Below are 20,818 nucleotides of genomic sequence, written 5' to 3' on the forward strand. Positions count from 1 at the left end.
CTATATTTCTCTAAATATTATACTTAAAGTAAATCCTATTTTATATATATATGTATATATATATATATTTGCACACATCATCCAAACGTCACAACAAACATAGACAACCCACAAGATTATATATACACATATGTGCATATCCCAAACACCATAAGGTAAACTATCATAATTTACTCACATCATTGCCATTTTCAATTCTTCTTTATACATTCAAAATGTAATTAGTATTTTAACTGATGTATGAGGAAAAAACCACATACTGGCTCGAACTAATTGAATGCGTGTTTGGACTTAGCCCTTGATAAACAGCCACCTCAAAATCTCCTCATGAAAAATGTTAGCAGATGAATGAGCCTGCAACTCAGCAAATATATAACCGACACCATCTATATATATTTCAAACATATTTTAAAAAAGAAAATAAACAAATAATCAATTTAATCTCAATATAATCAATTTTATTGTACAACAGAGCTAACTCACATTAAAACAATCAATTAAAGTCATCTGCTCCTATTTTGCTAACACATTTAATAAGAACATTTTCCTACTGAATATTTAAGCATGTCGGATAAGCATCACTTTAAGCTTTCTATTACAGTGAGACTCAGAGTCTCCATTTTTTCCAGCCACTAACCACGTGCATGAAAAAACAACTTGGACAAAAACATACTACAACTACTAAATTGGAATACCTTCACAAACCAACAGGATCAACACTAATTGAGCCCAATAGCTGAACTATCAAAGCCCACTTAGGCCCAATGAGGAAACTGTCTGAAACCTATCTGGTATCATGGTAAATGATTTTTGTTGCATTTTGGAGACAATTTGGTGTTACATTTAGAGATAAAAATTATTATTTATTATCAAATCATTTTTTTTATCATGATATATATATATATATATATATATCTATGTGTGTGTACATGTATATTATATAGAAAGCCCAAGACAAAAGTTTACACAAATAAGAAAATATTTCATATGAATTTTTAGTATATTAAAATTTTTATTGTGTTTTTTTTAATTCTTAAAGAATTTATTTCATAAATAAATATAATTTATTGTAATATATTTGAATTTAATAAATAATTTAAATTGTTCAAATACATAAGAAAATATATTTAAATAATAATAATAATAATAATAATAATATAATTTTAATTAATTAATTTTAAATATATTTAGATGTGAAAGAAATGAGTAAAATAGACATTTACACACTTAAAGCAACCTTAAAAAAGACACAAAATGAAGTCCACTTGTACAATAGGTGAATGTCAGCCACTCTCCATTAGTTTCTAACGATGAGGAATTTTTTTACTGTATTTTATAAAATAAAAAGAATTTTTTACTTATAAAATTAGCACATGAGGATTTCGCTTTATTTTACCAAAACACAATGAGTGTTATGCAATTTATCCTATAAAGTATATGAGCCTTTTAACCAATGCATTTTTTTTAGGTTAAAAAGTAAAATATAATTCTAAAATATAAATTTACTTAGTATCAAAATCTAGAAGCTAAATTTTGAAGAGGTGAATTAATTTGTTTAGATCAATTCACTAAACTTTTATACATTAATTTAAGGCTTGAATGCGTTGTTGGTTTTGCAACTTAGGTCATTTAGACATCATTTGACTTTCTACTGTAGTATTTTAATTCGATAATTTTTTTAATTTTTATGAATTTTGTCATTTCTTTTGCCGGAGTTCATACTTCTAATCACAAAAATGCATGTGCCTCTCAAAGAGACATGCATTTTTAAAAATTGGGGTTGAATTTTGTTCCTATTGGCTCATTTTTGCCAGCATTATTATCCTTTAACCTTTTTGTATAGTATTTTGGTTTGTATCTTTACAATTTTCACGATTTTAATTATTTTTTCGTCGAAATTCACCTTTTTCGCCTGTGGAGTTGAATTTCTGCAAACAAAAGAAGGACAATCACAAAAACTAAAAAAGTATGAGATTAAAATGCTACCCTAAAAAATGAAAAGATGAACATATCAAATAATCTAAATTACACTATAAAAAATACATTAATCCTTAATTTAAATTAGATGAAGTCTCTGCAACGTGCATCACGAGGATCTAATACTGTATATAAAAAAAGTAGTATTTGAGAATCATGAGTATACTAAAGCAGGAGTAAGCAAAAATACTGGAATAATTTATACATTGTTCCCGTACTCCTCATAACACATGATCCGTTGGTTTACAATTAAGTGCCTAATTAATTAATCCCTTGATTTGCTTTACTTTATTCCTCATTCGTCTTCACATTTATGCTCATCAAATTATCATTTTTTCTCTACCAAGAAATTCCACTAACATATTCATTTAATTATTACACGCTTTAAGGTCAATCCCACCATGATTTTTGAACTCTGTAAATTTTCTCCACCAAGAAATTCCACTAACATTTGAACAGGTTGGACCTGATGGTCGGATTCCTATAAATTCATACCTCCGTGTTGGACTTTTCAGTACTCGTCAAAGAGCTGCCTGAAACAGTCACATAAGATCTCGGACAAGATCATGGCTGTAGGAGTAGCCATAGAAAGCGATGGCAAGCAATATAATGGAAAGATTACAAAGTTTGTGCTGCTGTCTTGTATGATGGCGGCTTCTGGAGGACTAATTTTTGGTTACGATGTCGGAGTTTCAGGTTTTTCTTTCGGAAATTTTGCGTCTAATTTCATACATAGTATTTATATTTGTATTCTTGTATTTCGAGGTTTGTAATGTTGTAGATTGGATTTTGTGTTATTATCTTATATTACGAACCTGACATGCACGCGTAAGGAAATTCTTGTACGCTAGCCTTTTAATGAAACACGAAAATGTAATAGAAGATTCTGAACCAGTATGGACACTATGTTCTTCTCCAGCTTCACTTACTTTGCATGGAGACCAAATCACTCTTGCTTATAGTTACGAATTAAATTTTCATTTTTGTGTAATACTGAACTATGGAAATTTGAATGGTGAAGGTGGAGTGAGTTCGATGGACCCGTTCCTGAAGAAATTCTTTCCAGGGGTTTACAGGAAGATGAAAGAGGAATCAGATGTGAGCAACTACTGCAAATTCAACAGCCAGCTGCTCACATGTTTCACCTCCTCACTCTACATAGCTGGCCTGATTTTTTCTTTCGTTGCTGCAACTGTGACTCGGAAGTACGGCCGGAAACCATCGATTATCATCGGTGGACTGTCGTATATGGTTGGTGCTGCAATTGGCGGTGCGGCTTATAATGTTTACGTACTAATTCTTGGTCGCGTTCTGCTTGGCGTCGGGCTGGGTTTTACCAATCAGGTAATTGCAATAAAAATGAATTTCTGCAGGTTTTGTGCTTCTTAATATGTATGGAAGAATAGAGAAAATGTGTAGATCTTTAGCAAATACACCAAGTTTGAGAAAAGGAGCTTAGATTGAGTGAAGAAATGCAAACAGGGAATTCGGGGGACAGGGAAAGACATTTAGGAAAATATGTGGGATATATTCAATTTAGCCCCTTTAATATTCTAAGTGTGAAAATTACTCCGTATGAAGAATAAAGAGGTAAATTGCTAAATTTTTTTATAAGGACAATATTGGGGTAAATTGTTAAATTTTTTTTATAGGAAGGTAATTTGTTCGTTTAAAATATTACATTAAACATCATTCTTTACTATGTGTGGGCTTATATCACGGATATATTACATTAAACATCATTCTTTACTATGTGTGGGCTTTTGGTTTAAGTAACAAGCGATGTATATTCTCCCTGTCTGCAGTCGGTTCCGTTGTATCTCGCCGAAATGGCTCCGTCCACATACAGAGGAGCCTTTAACATCGCTTTCCAAATTTGCATCAGCATCGGCCAGATTTCAGCTACACTCATAAACTACGGTACTGTAAGGATCAAAGGTGGGTGGGGCTGGCGAATTTCCATTGCTATGGCAGGTGTGCCGGCTGCATTTCTTGCACTCGGGGCACTTTTCCTCCCAGAGACACCAAACAGCCTTATCCAGCACTCTGATGACCAGGAAAAGGCAAAGAAAATGTTGCAAAAGATCCGAGGCACTGATGATGTCCAGGCGGAACTAGAAGATATTGTCGAAGCAAGTTATGCCTCACAAGCCATAAAACACCCTTTCAGGAACCTTATGCAAAGAAAATACAGGCCGCAGCTCGTAATGTCCGTAGCCATCCCATTCTTCCAACAAATAACTGGAATAAACGTCATCTCCTTCTACGCACCGTTACTCTTCCTGACTATGGGTTCTGGAGAGAACGCTTCCCTCATGGCTGCAACAGTGATGGGAGTAATCGGCTCAACTTTCGTTTTATTGGCATTGGTGTTGGTAGATAGAATAGGCAGAAGGCCCTTATTCCACATAGGCGGAATTCAAATGTTGGTTTCACAAGTGCTGGTTGGAGGGCTCATGGCAGCCAAACTCGGGGATCACGGATCTATGGAGAAAGGTTATGCCTTAGCAATTCTGCTCTTGATTTGCGTATACATTGCAGGTTTTGGCTTGTCTTGGGGCCCATTAGGATGGGTCGTCACAAGTGAAATTTTTCCACTGGAAATACGGTCCGCAGCTCAAAGTATCACGGTGGCCGTTAATCTCTTCATGACTTTCTTCATTGCTCAGATTTTCCTGGCTATGCTCTGCCATTTCAAGTCTGGGATTTTCTTCTTCTTCGCGGCATGGGTCGTAGTCATGTCAGTATTCATATATTTCCTGCTCCCCGAGACGAAGAACATTCCCATTGAGAAAATGGATAAAATTTGGAAGGAGCATTTCTTCTGGAAAAGGGTTATAGGAGAAAGTGAATACGAGGTGCCGGAAGACAAGAAGTTTGAGGCAGCTTAGTGTAGTAAAAGGGTGCCTATAATGCCCCAAGGGTGGTGTGTGTCCCTTGTTTTCTTCAGCATCGAATAATGGTGTGATCTGCTTCCTATGATCCATGTTTAGATAGTTCAATTAAGCAGTTTGATTTAACCTCCGTTAATCTTTACTAGTGAATCAATTTTATAGTAAGTGTAATATACTTTTCGTATGATTGATATACAATTTAAAAAAATTAATCAATTACACTTAATATGTGATTGGTTTGATTCAACAAGGCCTGAATTGAAATAACTCTTCCTGTTCTATATAAATTTTTCTATAGGGGAAAGCTCGAAGCATCATCACTTCATCCTTTGCTCTTGGGATTAGAACTTTGAAGCAAATATACTATAGTCGCTTACTAAGATCAAGAAAGTTAAGAAAAGATGAAAAGCATGTGATTTCGATGATATTATACTCTAAATTTAAAATAGTTATTCATTTAACAAATTATAATAAATAACTCAATTCGCTTAGGAACGAATTTTAGAAAAATTTTGATCACCCCTATCAGAGACAGGCCTTTGTATAGCAAAATCATTAGATATAAATTGTTTCATAATCCACAATGACACCCTTTTTCTTACACAGTATTTTGAGGCATCTGCCTCCTCCCAAAAGTCTAATTGGATCCATGTCTCTTCCCCATCAAGTATGTTTTGTTATTATGAGTTTTGGTCTATTCCTCTTTTTTATATTAAATTTTTAAGTATGTTTTTTTTTATTATAATTAAGTCGTAAATTATATGAACACGTTCTAAATTTAAGTTTAATTATACAAATACTTGCTACTTTTTATAAAATATAAATATATTTTTGAAGTTATAGTTGTAACACGATAAGAAAACTGTCATGCTACTTCTTCAATTATTATAAATAATTTATTATATCTTACTTAGTATAAATAATTAATAGTTCACATTAAATTAACAAACCTCACTAAGAGTATATAAAAAAAAATGTATCCTTTATGAATATATATGTTGGGCAACTTAATTATTTTCCAGGTGCTGCAATAATAAATAACTCAACTGTTTTACGAGTGTTGGACTTAAGTTTGAATAATCAACTTAATATTTTTCTTCCTACTCGAATCAGATAATATTAAAAAGGTGTTGGGCTACGTTTATTATATTTTTGAAATTTTATAAGATGTATTATAATATTCAACGAATATATAAGGCCTTAAAATAAGATGTTAAAATCTTAGAACAACCCTTGAAATAAAAATAGAATTATAATTTTTTAGAGTTATTGATGTCCATAAGCTTGGGCTTCTAGGGTTGCATACTCTGAGTGGACTTGCTGGTCCAGGTTGATGGATGGGCCTGTAGGGCCTTTATATGGATGGCTTCCAAGGCTATTGGGCCCAAGTAGGTTAGCAGGCCTCCAGCGATTGGGTTTCCCTTCCTTGCAGTCTTCTGAGCCAATAGACTTTCGGGCTTTGACAAAAAGGTCTTCTGAAACTTATGCTCTGTATCGCCAACAACGCTTTCAGTAGAAAATTCAAGGGTGTAATTAAAATTTTCTAGAAACGCTAAAATACTCTCTTGGTGAATACTACAATTGAATCAAGCCTCTCTTCCCCCAAGACTATGCAACAGGGTAAAGGATCTGTTATCAGAGTCTTTTTTTATTACAAATTGACGTTGTATTTATACGTGTATTGAATACGGTATTACTTTTAAATTGTAACTAATTTTATTATTTTTAATATTAAATTTAAATTAATTATATTTTTTAATATAAAATTAACACGTGTCAATTGCACATCAAATATAATAAAAGATCCGAAAGGTTAGAACCCAAGAATATTTAACGCTTGCAGGTCCCCCAAATTAATTGGATAACGGAAGGTCGGGGGACATGCTTGTCTATATTGGGTCAATAACGATGATTTTCCAACTCTTGATAGTAGACCTGAATTGTTAGAACATACGTCCAACCTTTATCGACTTAGGACTATCGATGGGTAGGACTTTGCTCTAGCCAACATCATACTCAAAAGAGTCCAATAAATTAACGCTTAAATTCTATCCAATTCAGTTTAAGATTCAATTGGCGTCTAGATTCAAAGTTATTGTATCAGACCTTATTTTATGGGTCAAATAAGATCTAAACATGATAAAAGAATTTATAAAAAAAGCAAGATTCCTACAAAAATGGATTGATCTAAAATCTGATCGAATCTAATGATATATGTTATGAAAGAAAGGCAAGGATATGTTATATTAAATATCGAGTATTATATATATGAACTAAAGATATATCTCATTTGTCCTACCAAAAGCGGAGCCAAGCCTAGGGATCGACGGGGCGATCTAGGGTTTATTGGGCTATCAAGCCTTAAGTTTGAATTTGTCTTGCCCACTAAAAATAATAATAATATCAAATTCATATTAAATTTAAAAATAATTTCTTCAATATCACAGTTTTCATTTACTCCAGAAGAAATATTTGCTATCTTATGATTTTGTCAAGAACAGGTTATAATTCTTTTCAAAATTCCTCTTGCTTTTATGTTTTCATGGTAAATAATTTATTATTGACTATGAACTGTAATCATGGTAAATAATTATTATTAATTATAATTAAATAAAAATCAATGTAAAAAATTAAATTATTCATTATATAAATTATTTTTTTCATAGCTAGCTGTTTTAGTCACATTCAAAGAAATGTCAACCAACAACTATTGCATGACTATAATCAATTATTATTTATTATAATTATTTATTTCTAATCAAAATAATTAACCATGATTAAACATACAATTGACAGAAGTATGTGAAGGTGCAGCTGGATGGTAGAGAAATAGAACAGGGCCTATTAGGTAGGTAGGTAGTGGGCTGTGATCAAAAGATATACTAGGTACTAAGATGAAAATTAACTATATCTATTTTTAATTATATTGATAATATTTTTCTCGTGCAAAGCATGTATAATTAGTGTTGGATTTTCTATTTTATTTTCTGTTGCATTTAATATTTTAATTAATATACAGACATATGTATATAAATATTGCATTATATATTTTATTTACAGAATTTTTATACATAAAAAATGTGATGTATTTGAGGTTTTTTTATTAAGGATAAAATCGGAAATTTTACCTCGACACAATTGCACATCAGGTGAAAATGCAATTTTTCTTTTATAATTTTCAAAATATAGCGGACAATCCCCTCTGCCCTGGAGTTTACAATATGGGCCCTTCATGCAATTTGGCCTTAAGTTTTAACACTAATATTAATTTGTATTCTAATTTATGAATCATTAGATCTTGTCTGTTATATATTTAACAGTTAAAATTTTGTAGAAAATAATCACCCATCAAATTTTATTAGTTGAATCGAATGTTTAAACTCAACCACACAATTTGTAGATTGCACTTAGTTTAAACTAACCACTTAGATTCAACATATAAATATTTATAATATTATTATTTATTAAATATAAATTTTTTTAGTAGTATATTTAAAATATGTAAATAAAAGAATGGGGTCTTCTTCCACCCTTCCACCACCTGGACGCCCACTCCCACAAGCCGCCACCATCCTCCTCACAGGGGCCTCCTTCCCGTTTGCCTCCTCCACGCCCCTCCTTCTCTCCCCCGCGCCCCTTCCACCCCTCCTCCTCCCCGTTCTTCTTCGCCTCCACATCCATTCATCTTTAGTGCCTTCCTCCTGCCCTCTCCTCCTGTCGCTCTGGGGCCGGCGAGGCAATGACCAGTGCCTCTTCACCCTCTTTTCTATATATTTATGTACATACATACATTAAATATAATATTTATTTATATATAAATAAATATCTAAGTAAATATATAAAAATATATATCATTTTAAAATATATTTATAAATTTATATAATATTGATAAAATTTGAACCATTCATTTATCTGAGATGAGATTAATGGTTTATAGATCAGTGTAGATTGCCATTTTATAACTACAAGAAAATAAAATAAAATAAAATAAAAAACAGTTTGTGTGGTGCACCTACGGTATAGAGGGAGTGTTTTGCTATAGTTTAAAATTCATAGGGATTTCTTACCGGTGTTTATATTTTATATGGGGTATTTTAAATATTTTCAACTAACATAGGGAGAAAATTGCATTTTATCTTTTTTTTATATAGATTCAATCAAAATTAAGGAAAATCTTCTCAAAATCAGATTTGGTCGTACCAATTATACATCAATGTAATATATCTGTCTTCTCATCAAATCGTATATCAATTATATAATAAATCATGTATTCTACTTATCCTGTAACTAATTTAGGTTTGATTGTTGATTTGATGTATAGTCAAGGCATGGAGTTGTCCTTGTAACGAGAGCTTGGTTTTTATAGGCTAAAGTAGGGAAAAATTTTAATCCAAATTAAATTTGGTTGAATTAAACCAATTACATGACAACTATGATGTATTTATTTTATGATTAATCATTTTTTTTAACCGTAATTTTAGTGCACAACAAGTGTATTAGACTTGCAATGTAATTGATTCAGGCCAACCCAAAATCGATCGGGGTTTAAATTTCCCTTTTCACTAGATAGACGTCTTACCTAGTTTTCCTCTTCATTTATATTGCTATATCGCTAGGCACTTAAACAACTAGGATTAGTGGTGACTCTCACAAATATATAACCTTAAGCAATACATGTGTCTCTTCCTCACATTAGAAACTGATCTATGGCAATCGCTGCAGGAATTAGTATAACTGATGGTCAGCAATACAATGGCAAGATTACGCGGTTTGTGTTGCTATCGTCGATCGTTGCAGCTACCGGAGGACTAATCTTTGGCTATGATAGTGGAGTAACAGGTAAATGTTTCCTTTATGTCTCAATTCATCACTATTCTTGATCATCCTAATGCTAAAACATACATGCATGCATTGTGAATGTGGAGTGGCCTCAATGTAGCCATTCTTGAAGAAATTCTTTCCAGGGGTTTACCGGAAGATGAAAGAAGACGCAGAGATAAGAAACTACTGCAAATTTGACAGCCAACTCTTGACATCTTTCACCTCCTCACTCTATATAGCTGGCCTTATTGCTTCTTTCTTTGCTTCGTCGGTAACTACCGTCCTCGGCCGAAGGGCATCGATTCTTACTGGTGGAGCCGTGTTCCTTACTGGTGCTGCCCTTGGAGGTGCAGCTCGCGACGTGTACATGCTAATATTCGGCCGTATTCTACTAGGAGTAGGGGTTGGTTTTACTAACCAGGTGAGTTTGGCAAAGGTGTATGCGTATGGTTCCATTAATTTTATTGTCGTTTGTTTTAGATTTTTCGGCATAAATGCACAGATTTAGCATGTTGGACCAAGTTTTCACAAAGGAATTTACAATATTTCCCAGTTAACAAGTCAATGCAGAAAACTTGATGTTTGTAGCCTTTATAAGTTATGATGCTGCAACATAATTAAAAGTCATGATAAACGTTTGGTCGCAACTAAATTATGATAACTGTTGATCAGTCGTGGTTAAAAGCTTTTGCACTGATTCTTTTTAGTCGTGGTAGATTGTATTAATTTATCATGATTTTCAAGTCATAATAATTTAGGGCTAAGTACATTTTGTACTCCTGAACTATACATGAAGTACATTTACAAAATGCCCCTTATGATATGGACTAATTTTTTATGATAAAAATGCTCTTATTATCTACACCCCCTAAAATATGTTAATACAATCATTTCTCTAAATATAATTTAAATTATTTAAAATAAATACTACCCAAAATTTATGTTTTTGATATTGTGTATAAAAATCTAGATAAATTCTATAAATTTATAATTTTTATATTTTTTTCATAGCTGACAAAAAACTTATATAATTTTTGTTTGTGTTGTTATATATATTGAATTTTTTAAAACATAAATTATCAATACAATTTTAAAATAATATGAAACACACACACAAACACATGCATATACACGGTAAATTATGCAAATCTACAATATAACTAATATATAATAATCTATATTTTTTTGAATAATGATAAGATATATTTTAATTATGTGAATATGTAATTGAATAAAAATTATAAGTTATATAACATAATTTTGTTTATAAAATTATATCCATTATGTATAATTTACACATATTTATATGTATCTTTTATGTGCTTTGTAAATTATATTTACATATATTGAGGTTATTAACATTTTTTCTATTACATATTTGAAAAAGTTATAATATTAAGCATTAATCTTTAATGAAATTTCAGTAAAATTATCCTTACTAATGCATTGCATATATTTCTTTAAATGTTTGCAGTCAGTCCCGTTGTATTTATCAGAAATGGCACCTCCCAAATACAGAGGAGCTTTCAACATTGGTTTCCAGTTCTGTATTGGCGCTGGAGTTTTATCAGCTTACCTCATCAACTACGACACAGAAAAGATGAGAAACGATGGTCGGGGATGGAGAATTTCCCTAGCAATGGCTGCGCTTCCGGCCTCGATCTGACTGTAGCGGGACTCTTCCTTCCAGAGACACCTAACAGCCTAATCCAACATGATTATGATCAAGAGAAAGCCAAGCGGATGCTGCAGAAAATACTAGGTGTAGACGATCTCGAAGCAGAATTCGGCGATCTAATAGCAGCAAGCAATGCTTGTAAAGCTAAACACCCGTTCAAGAAAATTCTAGGGAGGAAATATAGGCCTCAACTTGTAATGTCGATAGCAATTCCATTTTTCCAACAACTAACGGGAATCAACGTTGTAGCGTTCTATGCTCCTATACTATTTCGAACAATTGGATCTGGAGCAAGTGCGTCTCTATTGTCTTGCGTGATCGTTGGAATAGTCAGGGTGATCATGACCCTCGTGCCCTTGTTGATAGTCGATAAAGTAGGCAGACGGGCTTTATACCATATTGGCGGGATTCTGATGTTCGTCCCACAAACAATGATTGGAGGAATAATGGCAGCAAAATTAGGGGATCGTGGTGAACTGAGCCAGGGATATAGTATTTCGGTTTTGATCTTGATTTGCATATACGTTGCCGGTTTTGGATTGTCATGGGGTTCATTAGGATGGTTGGTTACGAGTGAAAATTTTCCACTGGAAATAAGGTCAGTTGCACAAAGTATAAATGTGGCAACAGGTTTTCTGCTCACATTCATTGTTGCTCAGACATTTCTAGCAATGTTGTGCCATTTCAAGTCTGCAATTTTCTTCTTCTTCACGGCGTGGGTGGCGGTGATGACAGGTTCCGTCTACGTTTTGCTGCCTGAGACTAAGGATGTGCCGATCGAAATAATGTATAAAATCTGGAGGGAGCACTGGTTCTGGAAGAGATTTGTTGATGATGGTGCAGGAGGGAAATAAGACTGTGGCCGTTCTTTAGCTTTGTAGTTTCATCAGTGAATTGGTGAATGGTGAGTTTCAAAATATAGCATATATACGACAATTAGAGCTACGCACGAGTGTGTATATATATATATAATTCAATAAAATATTTTATAATATTGTGCCATAAAAGAATCTTTTAGTTGGTAAAATAAAACTTTTATTTTTAATAGATAAAATATAATAGTTTTAAATTTTTAATCTATTGGTAAAATAAAACTTTTATTTTTAATAGATAAAATATAATAGTTTTAAATTTTTAATCTATTGTGATTATTATTTAAAATAATGATATTTTCATATATATACAAGATATTTCTACTTACCAAAACTTATATATATACGAGGATTATTTTAAATAATTATGACATTCTATTAAATATATAAATCACTTTCTAGTTTCTACATATATAAAAGCCTTATATAAAAGTACAAAATATAAAAATTTACTTAGATATATTATTTGTATTATATAACTTAATTTTCATAAAAGTTATGTTAAAATACATAAATCTAGAATGATTTTATTTATTAAAAATAAATGAAATATAAAGCAAGATCGATTGGGATTTTCTTTTAATGAGTTCGAATAAAAACAATTGAAAGATAAAAAAAAGATAAAAGAAAGACAGAAAGCAAGAAAGATGGACAAAAAAAAAGAAAAAAAAAATTCAAATCTCAAAACCATTTCATTAATTTAAACCAAAAAGGTAAGGAGTATATTCATCAATTAATCATTTTTGGTCGGATATCGTTATGCAATATATAAATAACCCTACATTACAAAAAAAATCATCAATTTTGAAATGTTATGGTTTCCAGTAGAGAGGTTATATGGATCCAGGTTCCAAATCAATGTGACCTTGCGGATAATTCAATCCAAATAAGTGTTGGAATATAAAAAAATAAGTAAATAAAGTCTCACACTCTTAAATACTTAAATTAATTTGGAGCCGAGATTGGAGAAAAACAAAGGATATTAGATTAATAAACAATGTATCTCTTGGCTTCCAAAATAACTCTAGCGTATTATAAAATCAAATATCTTTATTTGTAGGAATCCATATATCGAGTTCTCCACTCTCTCGTTATTTAATTAATGATCGATGATGGTGATTTTGGATCATTACAGTTTCAATCTGGCTCAAATGATGGTGATTTTGGATCATTATGATCTAACTTGAATAAGAATATTGCCCAAGACTTCAATCCTGCTTAAGCCTTTAAAATTCCACATAAGGATTTGTCTTCTTAAGTACCATGCTGAGAAAAGATATACAGAACTCGGTAGCAATTCCCCTTTTAAATATCTATATCAGTTTCCAACCAGTGGAGCAGCACTCTTGAAGAAGCATCTCCAGTTTTCAACTTTGCTGGGAAAGTTGCTGACATGGTACACGTCCTTTCATTTCTATAGGAAAGCAAATACACTCACTGCATAACTTCAGTTAACAGGAACAAAGGTATTTTATCAATCGTCACCTGATTCCAAAGTGGAAATTCCCGGGCACAATGAGACATATTTGTACGGAAATAGTCTCCAATATATATATATATTAAATGATAAAATTAGTGATAAAAAATTAAGTATCTTCTTCACTGACAATAATTTTATATAAATTGTTAGTTTTGATCATTAATGGTACATTTATATTCAAAATTTAGTGATAATACCCTTATAGATAATTACATTCATTATCATTATAAATTTGTTACTAAATAATCACTAGAACAAATATATATATTTTTTTGTTATGGTTAATTGTCATAGTTAAAGGTAAAAATATCATAAAGAATATTAATTAATCATGATTGTTCAACAGCTATTAGCCGTCGTTACTGCAAGCTAGTTCAAAACATTAGTCACAACTAAAAATAATAAAAAATATTTCCGTCATAGCTAAAATTATAATGAATGTTGATAAAGCGTAATCAAAATTTAAATCTTCGTATTAATGACAATAAAAAATAGTATTAATTTTCCATAATGCTTAAGTCGTAATCATCTGTAATATATATAGGAAACAATTCATTTCTTTTATTGTGATTTATAGTTACAACTTTATGTATAATCTTTTTGTTATTAATATTGTCATAACTTATGCATAATAATTGTCATTGTTAAGATTAAAAAAAATTCTTATCGCTTCGAATTTCTTAATCAATGAAAATTTGAGGGTAAATAGTATAGTGTTTTTTCTTTTAAATTCTTGATGAAGGTAAATTTAATTGATAATAAATAAAAACAACAACATGCATCCATAGCGATACCGCTGCAATCTAATAATGGCAAATAGTATAGTTGATTCCTTAAGTTTGCATTTAAAATTATTTTTTGACTTCAATCAAACTTATTTTTTGTTCGATTTGGTTTCTCTGACCATTTTTCATAAAAAATATGGTCAAACTTTGAATTTTTTTGGGTAAAAGAGCCGATTTAAATTTGATTTTTTCACTTTAGCCCCTTAAATTTAAACAATTGAAAATTCAAAATTTCTTCCAAAATGTGTTTTAATTTCTTTTATCAATGGTTGTACCGAAAATATTTACAAAGTCAAATTCATTATGCGGTCAAAATTTGTAACAGTTTTTCATGCCGTTACAATATCCACACCTAAATAGTAACGGCTTTTGTAGAAGCCGTTACTAACTTTTTGTAACCCCTGTTAAGGAATGAAAGATTAGCCATTCTAAAAGCCGTTATAACTACTAGAAACTAGTTACAGATTTAATTCCAATCGTTACAATAAAATACTTCTTTTGTAGTGTTTGTTAAATTATCAAATCAGTTCTTTTTTAGGTAGGAAAATTAAAATACTTTTTATCTTTTTGTATGTTGAATATGATATCTTATGTGAATAATAAAAAATTTAAACTTCTTCTGAATATAATAATAACATATTTTTTAACTTACAGTAGTATCTTTTTTATTTATATTATTTCATTTCAGAAGTAACAAAAAATTCAAAAGTTAAAGTGAATTTTGTAAAATATATCTAATCTAAAAATATAATAAAAATGTAAGTTGGTAAATTTAATTTTAATAGTTAATAAGTTTATAAAAGTAACATTAATTAATAATATTTATTGCATATTAACAGTGAGGATTTAAAATAAAATATTGGTGGAATGTATTGTTTTAATAAATTATTTGGTGACATGTATAAAATTTATTTAGGAAGTTTTTTTTTTAACTTTTTTTTTTTAGAACATAGATATTTTATATTGTGTAAATTAAAATGTAACTTCTATAACCACATACCTGTTAATTAAAACAGGTAATCAGAAAATTAATTAGATTGTCTATTTTGTAATTTATTTAAGCAATTTTCTTTTATTTTGTAATATTGAAATTAAATGAATAAGAGCAATTATTCATTTGCCTTTACTTTGTTGTTCTAACTCTTGTAATTTTTATACATTGCAACAAAGCCCACATATCACTAATTAATGAAGTTGGATTGCGCATTTGATGGCAACTATGAAACCAACTTCCAAGATTTGGATTTGAAATGTTCCAAGTCGAGAGCCCCGAGAATGGGCATCGAAGGTTCTACTGAGACTTGCATTAAATATTGCATCCATATGATAGATGACGTGTTTCATAGGCAACAGACGCATGACATCTATGCTATTCTAGTGGGTGGTTGATAAAGGTTATCAAGCCGGTTGAACTGACTCGCGGAGATTCGTCGTATAGAAGCCTGTGAAGCTTGGTCCGTATGGCTTGAATATATCGTGTTTGGGAGATGGATTTGGATGTATTTGAAATCCTCAAACTTCTACTTTAAATTATATTTTATGAAATTATAATAAGATTTTAAATTTATTTAACAACGAGTCATTTAAATTCATTGTTTCGAATTCGTCTGTCCAATCAAAATTCTTCCATGAAAAAGCAGCCAAACCATGGCCAGCTGGCCTTATTTTGCAAGTGAATATATATTATGCATCGTGAAATTTCTGATGAAGATCTTATTAGCTGAAATGGGAGAGGAACTAGATTCCCATTTTGCGCAGTTCAATCAAAGAAAATAAAAATATTCCCTTTTTACACCCAGGACCTCATTTTTTTTTTTAAAAAAAATCTAAGTTATTATTAAAATCTTAACGCTCTCTTCACATTAATTATAAATTTATCATTATAATCACTAATGTCTTTCAAACTTTGTCGTTTTATTTTAAGCAAAAACTTCGAGAAATTATTTTAAAAGTAAGATCATGACGGCATCTTATAAACTCTAAAATTATTTAATTTTGAAGATGTACGAGCATATTAAATAAATTTATAACCGAACACCCTAGCCTCTTACATAACATATATTAATGACATGGTGCTAAATAACTCGTAGAGTGCAATTCATTAGGAATTGATTCTGCCATGGAATCTCGTGTGAAAGCTGTTGCTAAGCAGCTCTATAAATAGGAGTCTTGGTGATGAGTTCAGCATATCTGCAACCCAAACTTCTTTTTCTTGGCAATAACAGCCATATTTCTTTGCTCACTTAGTGAGTCATAAGCTTGGAGAAATCAATGGGTGAAGCTGTGCAATATAATGGCAAGATTACAAGGTTTGTGTTGCTGTCTTGTGTTATTGCAGCAACTGGATCAGGACTAATGTTCGGTTACGGAACTGGAGTAACAGGTAGTTTTTTCGGTTGTTTTTCAACCGACCACGATGTCTTTTTATAAATAAATTAATACCCTTCTTTTTTTTTTTTCCCTTGTAATACTTACGGATTGGACTATATCAAATATTAAATAATTCTCCCATCCAACAGCTTAAGCATTATAGTGAGGCGGTCGTTTAACGTACTTATCTGCCTTGTTTCATGTATATTTCTCTTGCAATCATGCACGTTTTTTAAGTTTCGAACGGGTACTTTTTGGTGAAGGTGGAGTGGCGTCAATGGGATCATTTCTGGAGAAATTCTTTCCAGGAATATACAGAAAGATGAATGGAAAAAAAGAAGTAAACATCTACTGCAAATTTGATAGCCAACTGCTGACATTTTTCACCTCCTCCCTCTTTATATCTGGACTTGTTGCTACTTTTCTGGCATCGCCGGTGACTAGAGCCTGGGGACGCAAGGCATCGATCCTTATAGGCGGAGCTGCATTTATCGCGGGTTCTGCCCTCGGAGGCGCGGCAGAGAACATCTACATGCTAATATTTAGTCGTCTTCTGCTCGGAATAGGGTTTGGTTTTACAAATCAGGTAAGCTGTTATTCGTATGTTCACATTGGTTATCTAAATGCTTTGTTCTATGTTTAGTATGAATGAATATAGATTGATGTCTGGAATTATGATTTCATGAAATACTGCACTTTTTTAATTTTCTAGCAGAACCGCTTTTCCAAAATTCTACTAATGTGTATCTGAAATATGGTGTCCGTCTAAATATACTAGTTATCGTGACACGTGATTCCCTCGAGTATAAAATAAAAACATTGGGGTAAGACGATAAGAAAAAAGAAATTTATGAAAAGAATACATCGTAAATTAATTACAAAAAATATGAAAAAGTAAGATGCGAGAGAAATATGAAGTAGTGGATAGTTAAGAGAAAAAACATATATTATTGTGAGATAATAAAAACATATTGAAATTGCTAATTTGACCAAATTTTTTTAAAGAAAATAAATATAAAATAAAGAATAAATTTAGTATTTAAAAATTAATACCATAAAAGAATTTTATTATAATAATATAAATTTTTATCGATAATTATGGTTTTTGGGTCCTAGCTATAACTTACTATGGTAGTTAAAAAAGTTAACCATGTTACGTCTTTTGCATCAACATCGTACTCACTGCACTTTTTTAATTTTGCATATACATTAAGTGTGCAGAACTGCTAATATATATATATATATATACACATACATGTATATATGCATGTATTTTAAATCTTATGGGCATATTTATGCAAATTTCCCAAATGTATATTTTACCTTATTTTGACTCGAGACAATCTTAGGAATGAAACTTTAACCCATAGTTGTCAACATGCACTTTTGTACTGTACTATGATTCGACAACCTATAGCGAATTAATATCCATTTTTTCCCCTTATTTTTCTTATTTGTCTTAGTATAAAAAGAAAGATTTTTTCATCACAAACGACAGTATGTGATACCGTAATACCAATTCTTTTATTATATAAAATAATACCCCTAAGTTTTTTTTCTTATTTTTTTTATTTTTTAAATTATGTGATGTGTTGGTTATACATACTTTTTTCTTATTTATGATATATTTTATATTATGAAAGATTATTTTTTATATGTGCACAGAGATAAATGCCACACGACAGCTAATATATAAAGAACGCAAAGAATGAAAGAATAACTTATCACTGAACTATTGTGTAGATTAAATGAAATACTGCATTTATGGCTTTTCATTCATGTTGGATGAATTTTGTTGCAGTCAGTCCCCTTATATCTTTCAGAAATGGCGCCTCCCAGACATAGAGGAGCTTTCAACTCTGGTTTCCAACTATGTTTGAGCTGTGGAATTCTAATATCCTATCTGGTTAACTACAACATAGAAAAGATCAAAGGAGGGTGGGGATGGCGAGTTTCCCTAGCACTGGCGGCGCTTCCTGCCTCAATTCTGACCATATCAACACCATTCCTTCCAGAGACACCTAACAGTCTTGTTCAGCAAGGTAATCAAGAAAAAGCCAAGAGAATGCTGCAGAAAATTCGAGGCACTGCTGATGTTGAAGCAGAATTCGATGATCTAATAGCGGCAAATAATGCTTCTAAAACCATCAAACACCCTTTCAAGAATATTTTTCAAAGAAAATATAGGCCGCAACTGGTGATGTCTATAGCAATTCCATTCTTCCAACAAGTAACCGGCATCAATGTTATAGCGTTCTACGCTCCAATACTATTTCGAACAATTGGTTCTGGGGTAAGTGCATCTCTTTTGTCTTCCGTGGTCACCGGTATAGCCGGGTTAAGCATGGTAATCTTGTCGTTGTTGATAGTCGATAAAGTAGGCAGAAGGGCTTTATTCCATATAGGCGGAGTTCTGATGTTCGTCCCACAAATGATAATCGGAGGAATAATGGCAGCAAAATTAGGCGATCAAGGCGGATTGAGCCAGGGATACAGTATTTCAGTTCTAGTGTTGATTTGCTCATACCTTGCTGGTTTTGGACTGTCATGGGGTCCATTGGGGTGGCTAGTTACAAGTGAAATTTTTCCTCTAGAAATAAGGTCAGCTGCCCAAAGTATAACCGTGGCGACGAGTTTTCTCTTTACTTTCATTGTTGCTCAGACATTCCTGGCAATGCTCTGCCATTTCAAGGCTAGAATTTTCTTCTTTTTTGGGGTGTGGGTGGTGCTGATGACGGGTTACGTCTATGTTTTGCTGCCGGAGACTAAGGATGTGCCACTTGAAACCATGGATACAATCTGGAGGGAGCATTGGTTCTGGAAGAGATTTGTCGGTGATGGTGCAGAATATGAAGGGAAATAAGATCGAGGGGCCTTGTTAGGTTCCATGATCTTTCAATAAAATTGTGGCAATTCACATCTTTTATTTTTGCAACTCGACAAGAATTAGTGTGCTTATATCATAGTCTTGCTCTCTGTTTTTGGTTATATTGTTCGTTTGCTATTATTTCTCTTTTAACTAGAAGAAGGAATTCTCTGTACTTTTTTGTCCATTATCCTTTTTGTTGAAGTTTAGTAAACTTGAACTTTTTTCAATCTTCATGTTGATTTCTGGAAAGAATGGATGATTTGATGATATTGACAGTCTTATTTGTTATTTTGTAAAGAAGATGGCATATATCTATATTTTACAACTAGAATCTCCATGTAGATCTCCTTTGGATTTGAATTTAAATTTGAATTTCTATAATGAAAATTCGAAGGCTTACGCCTGTAATCTCGAATTAAACTACATAGTCGTGAATTGATATTTGAGGACCTGTAAGTGGATTCGCCACTTGGATCTCCTTGATTATATATTTGAATATTTATAACGTTAATCGAAGGCTATGCGCTTGTAATTCCAAATTAAACGCTATAAATTGTGGCGCACCATTGACGAATGACTCGACCTCCACCTTGAACACTTTTGAATATTCTTGAACTCTACGTAAAGAGAATTATTTGGCCTTTTTTCCTTACTTTGCTTTTCGTTCTCTATCTCTGTGTTTTGAATGAGGTTCAAGTTTCAAAGAGGTAGAGTTGTGATGTTTTTGAACAATTTTTGTATTATTACTTCATAACTTAATTTAAAGAGATAAATACACCATATATTTGGAATGATATGATCGGTCAACTTGACGTTATCTTTTTAATATTTGTAATTTTTAAAGAGATAAATATCAAATATTTATCTTGACTTGATTGGAGTATAGATGCAGTTGGCACGATCTAATTGGCTTGAATCTTTGACTGTGAAGCATGGTTTAAAGGCCAAAACACTTGATTCTGACACTTATTGGCTATTGAGTTGATGCTCCAGTTGTAGTGAATTACTGGAAGATCAGAAAGAAAGATCCATGGTCTTTTAAGCGCCGGTATATTGGCTCCAATCAATACAT

The 20,818-nt window shown here is 31.8% G+C and overlaps 2 protein-coding genes and 1 pseudogene across 2 annotated transcripts; all 3 read left to right on the plus strand.

The window, feature by feature from the left end:
* Positions 2,467-5,087, plus strand: LOC105160633 (hexose carrier protein HEX6). Its single transcript, XM_011078103.2, has 3 exons — positions 2,467-2,673; positions 2,999-3,321; positions 3,783-5,087. Exons 1-3 carry the CDS (start codon positions 2,544-2,546, stop codon positions 4,866-4,868), a joined length of 1,539 nt encoding a protein of 512 aa, XP_011076405.1. The 5' UTR covers positions 2,467-2,543; the 3' UTR covers positions 4,869-5,087.
* LOC105160738 lies at positions 9,578-12,259 on the plus strand (annotated as a pseudogene).
* Positions 16,712-19,914, plus strand: LOC105160634 (hexose carrier protein HEX6-like). The gene is made up of 3 exons (XM_011078104.2): positions 16,712-16,890; positions 17,141-17,463; positions 18,679-19,914. Exons 1-3 carry the CDS (start codon positions 16,779-16,781, stop codon positions 19,738-19,740), a joined length of 1,497 nt encoding a protein of 498 aa, XP_011076406.2. The 5' UTR covers positions 16,712-16,778; the 3' UTR covers positions 19,741-19,914.

This window comes from Sesamum indicum, linkage group LG4 (genome assembly GCF_000512975.1).
Source record: "Sesamum indicum cultivar Zhongzhi No. 13 linkage group LG4, S_indicum_v1.0, whole genome shotgun sequence".
NCBI classification, from domain to species: domain Eukaryota; kingdom Viridiplantae; phylum Streptophyta; class Magnoliopsida; order Lamiales; family Pedaliaceae; genus Sesamum; species Sesamum indicum.

What these genes read in the sequence shown, in the direction of transcription:
- LOC105160634 (XM_011078104.2), top strand. Translation starts at nt 16,779, where the DNA reads ATGGGTGAAGCTGTGCAATATAATGGCAAGATTACAAGGTTTGTGTTG. An exon ending in TTACGGAACTGGAGTAACAG is followed by an intron (nt 16,891 to 17,140) that starts GTAGTTTTTTCG and finishes TTTTTGGTGAAG; the next exon opens with GTGGAGTGGCGTCAATGGGA. An exon ending in GGTTTGGTTTTACAAATCAG is followed by an intron (nt 17,464 to 18,678) that starts GTAAGCTGTTAT and finishes ATTTTGTTGCAG; the next exon opens with TCAGTCCCCTTATATCTTTC.
- LOC105160633 (XM_011078103.2), top strand. Translation starts at nt 2,544, where the DNA reads ATGGCTGTAGGAGTAGCCATAGAAAGCGATGGCAAGCAATATAATGGA. An exon ending in TTACGATGTCGGAGTTTCAG is followed by an intron (nt 2,674 to 2,998) that starts GTTTTTCTTTCG and finishes TGAATGGTGAAG; the next exon opens with GTGGAGTGAGTTCGATGGAC. An exon ending in GGCTGGGTTTTACCAATCAG is followed by an intron (nt 3,322 to 3,782) that starts GTAATTGCAATA and finishes CCCTGTCTGCAG; the next exon opens with TCGGTTCCGTTGTATCTCGC.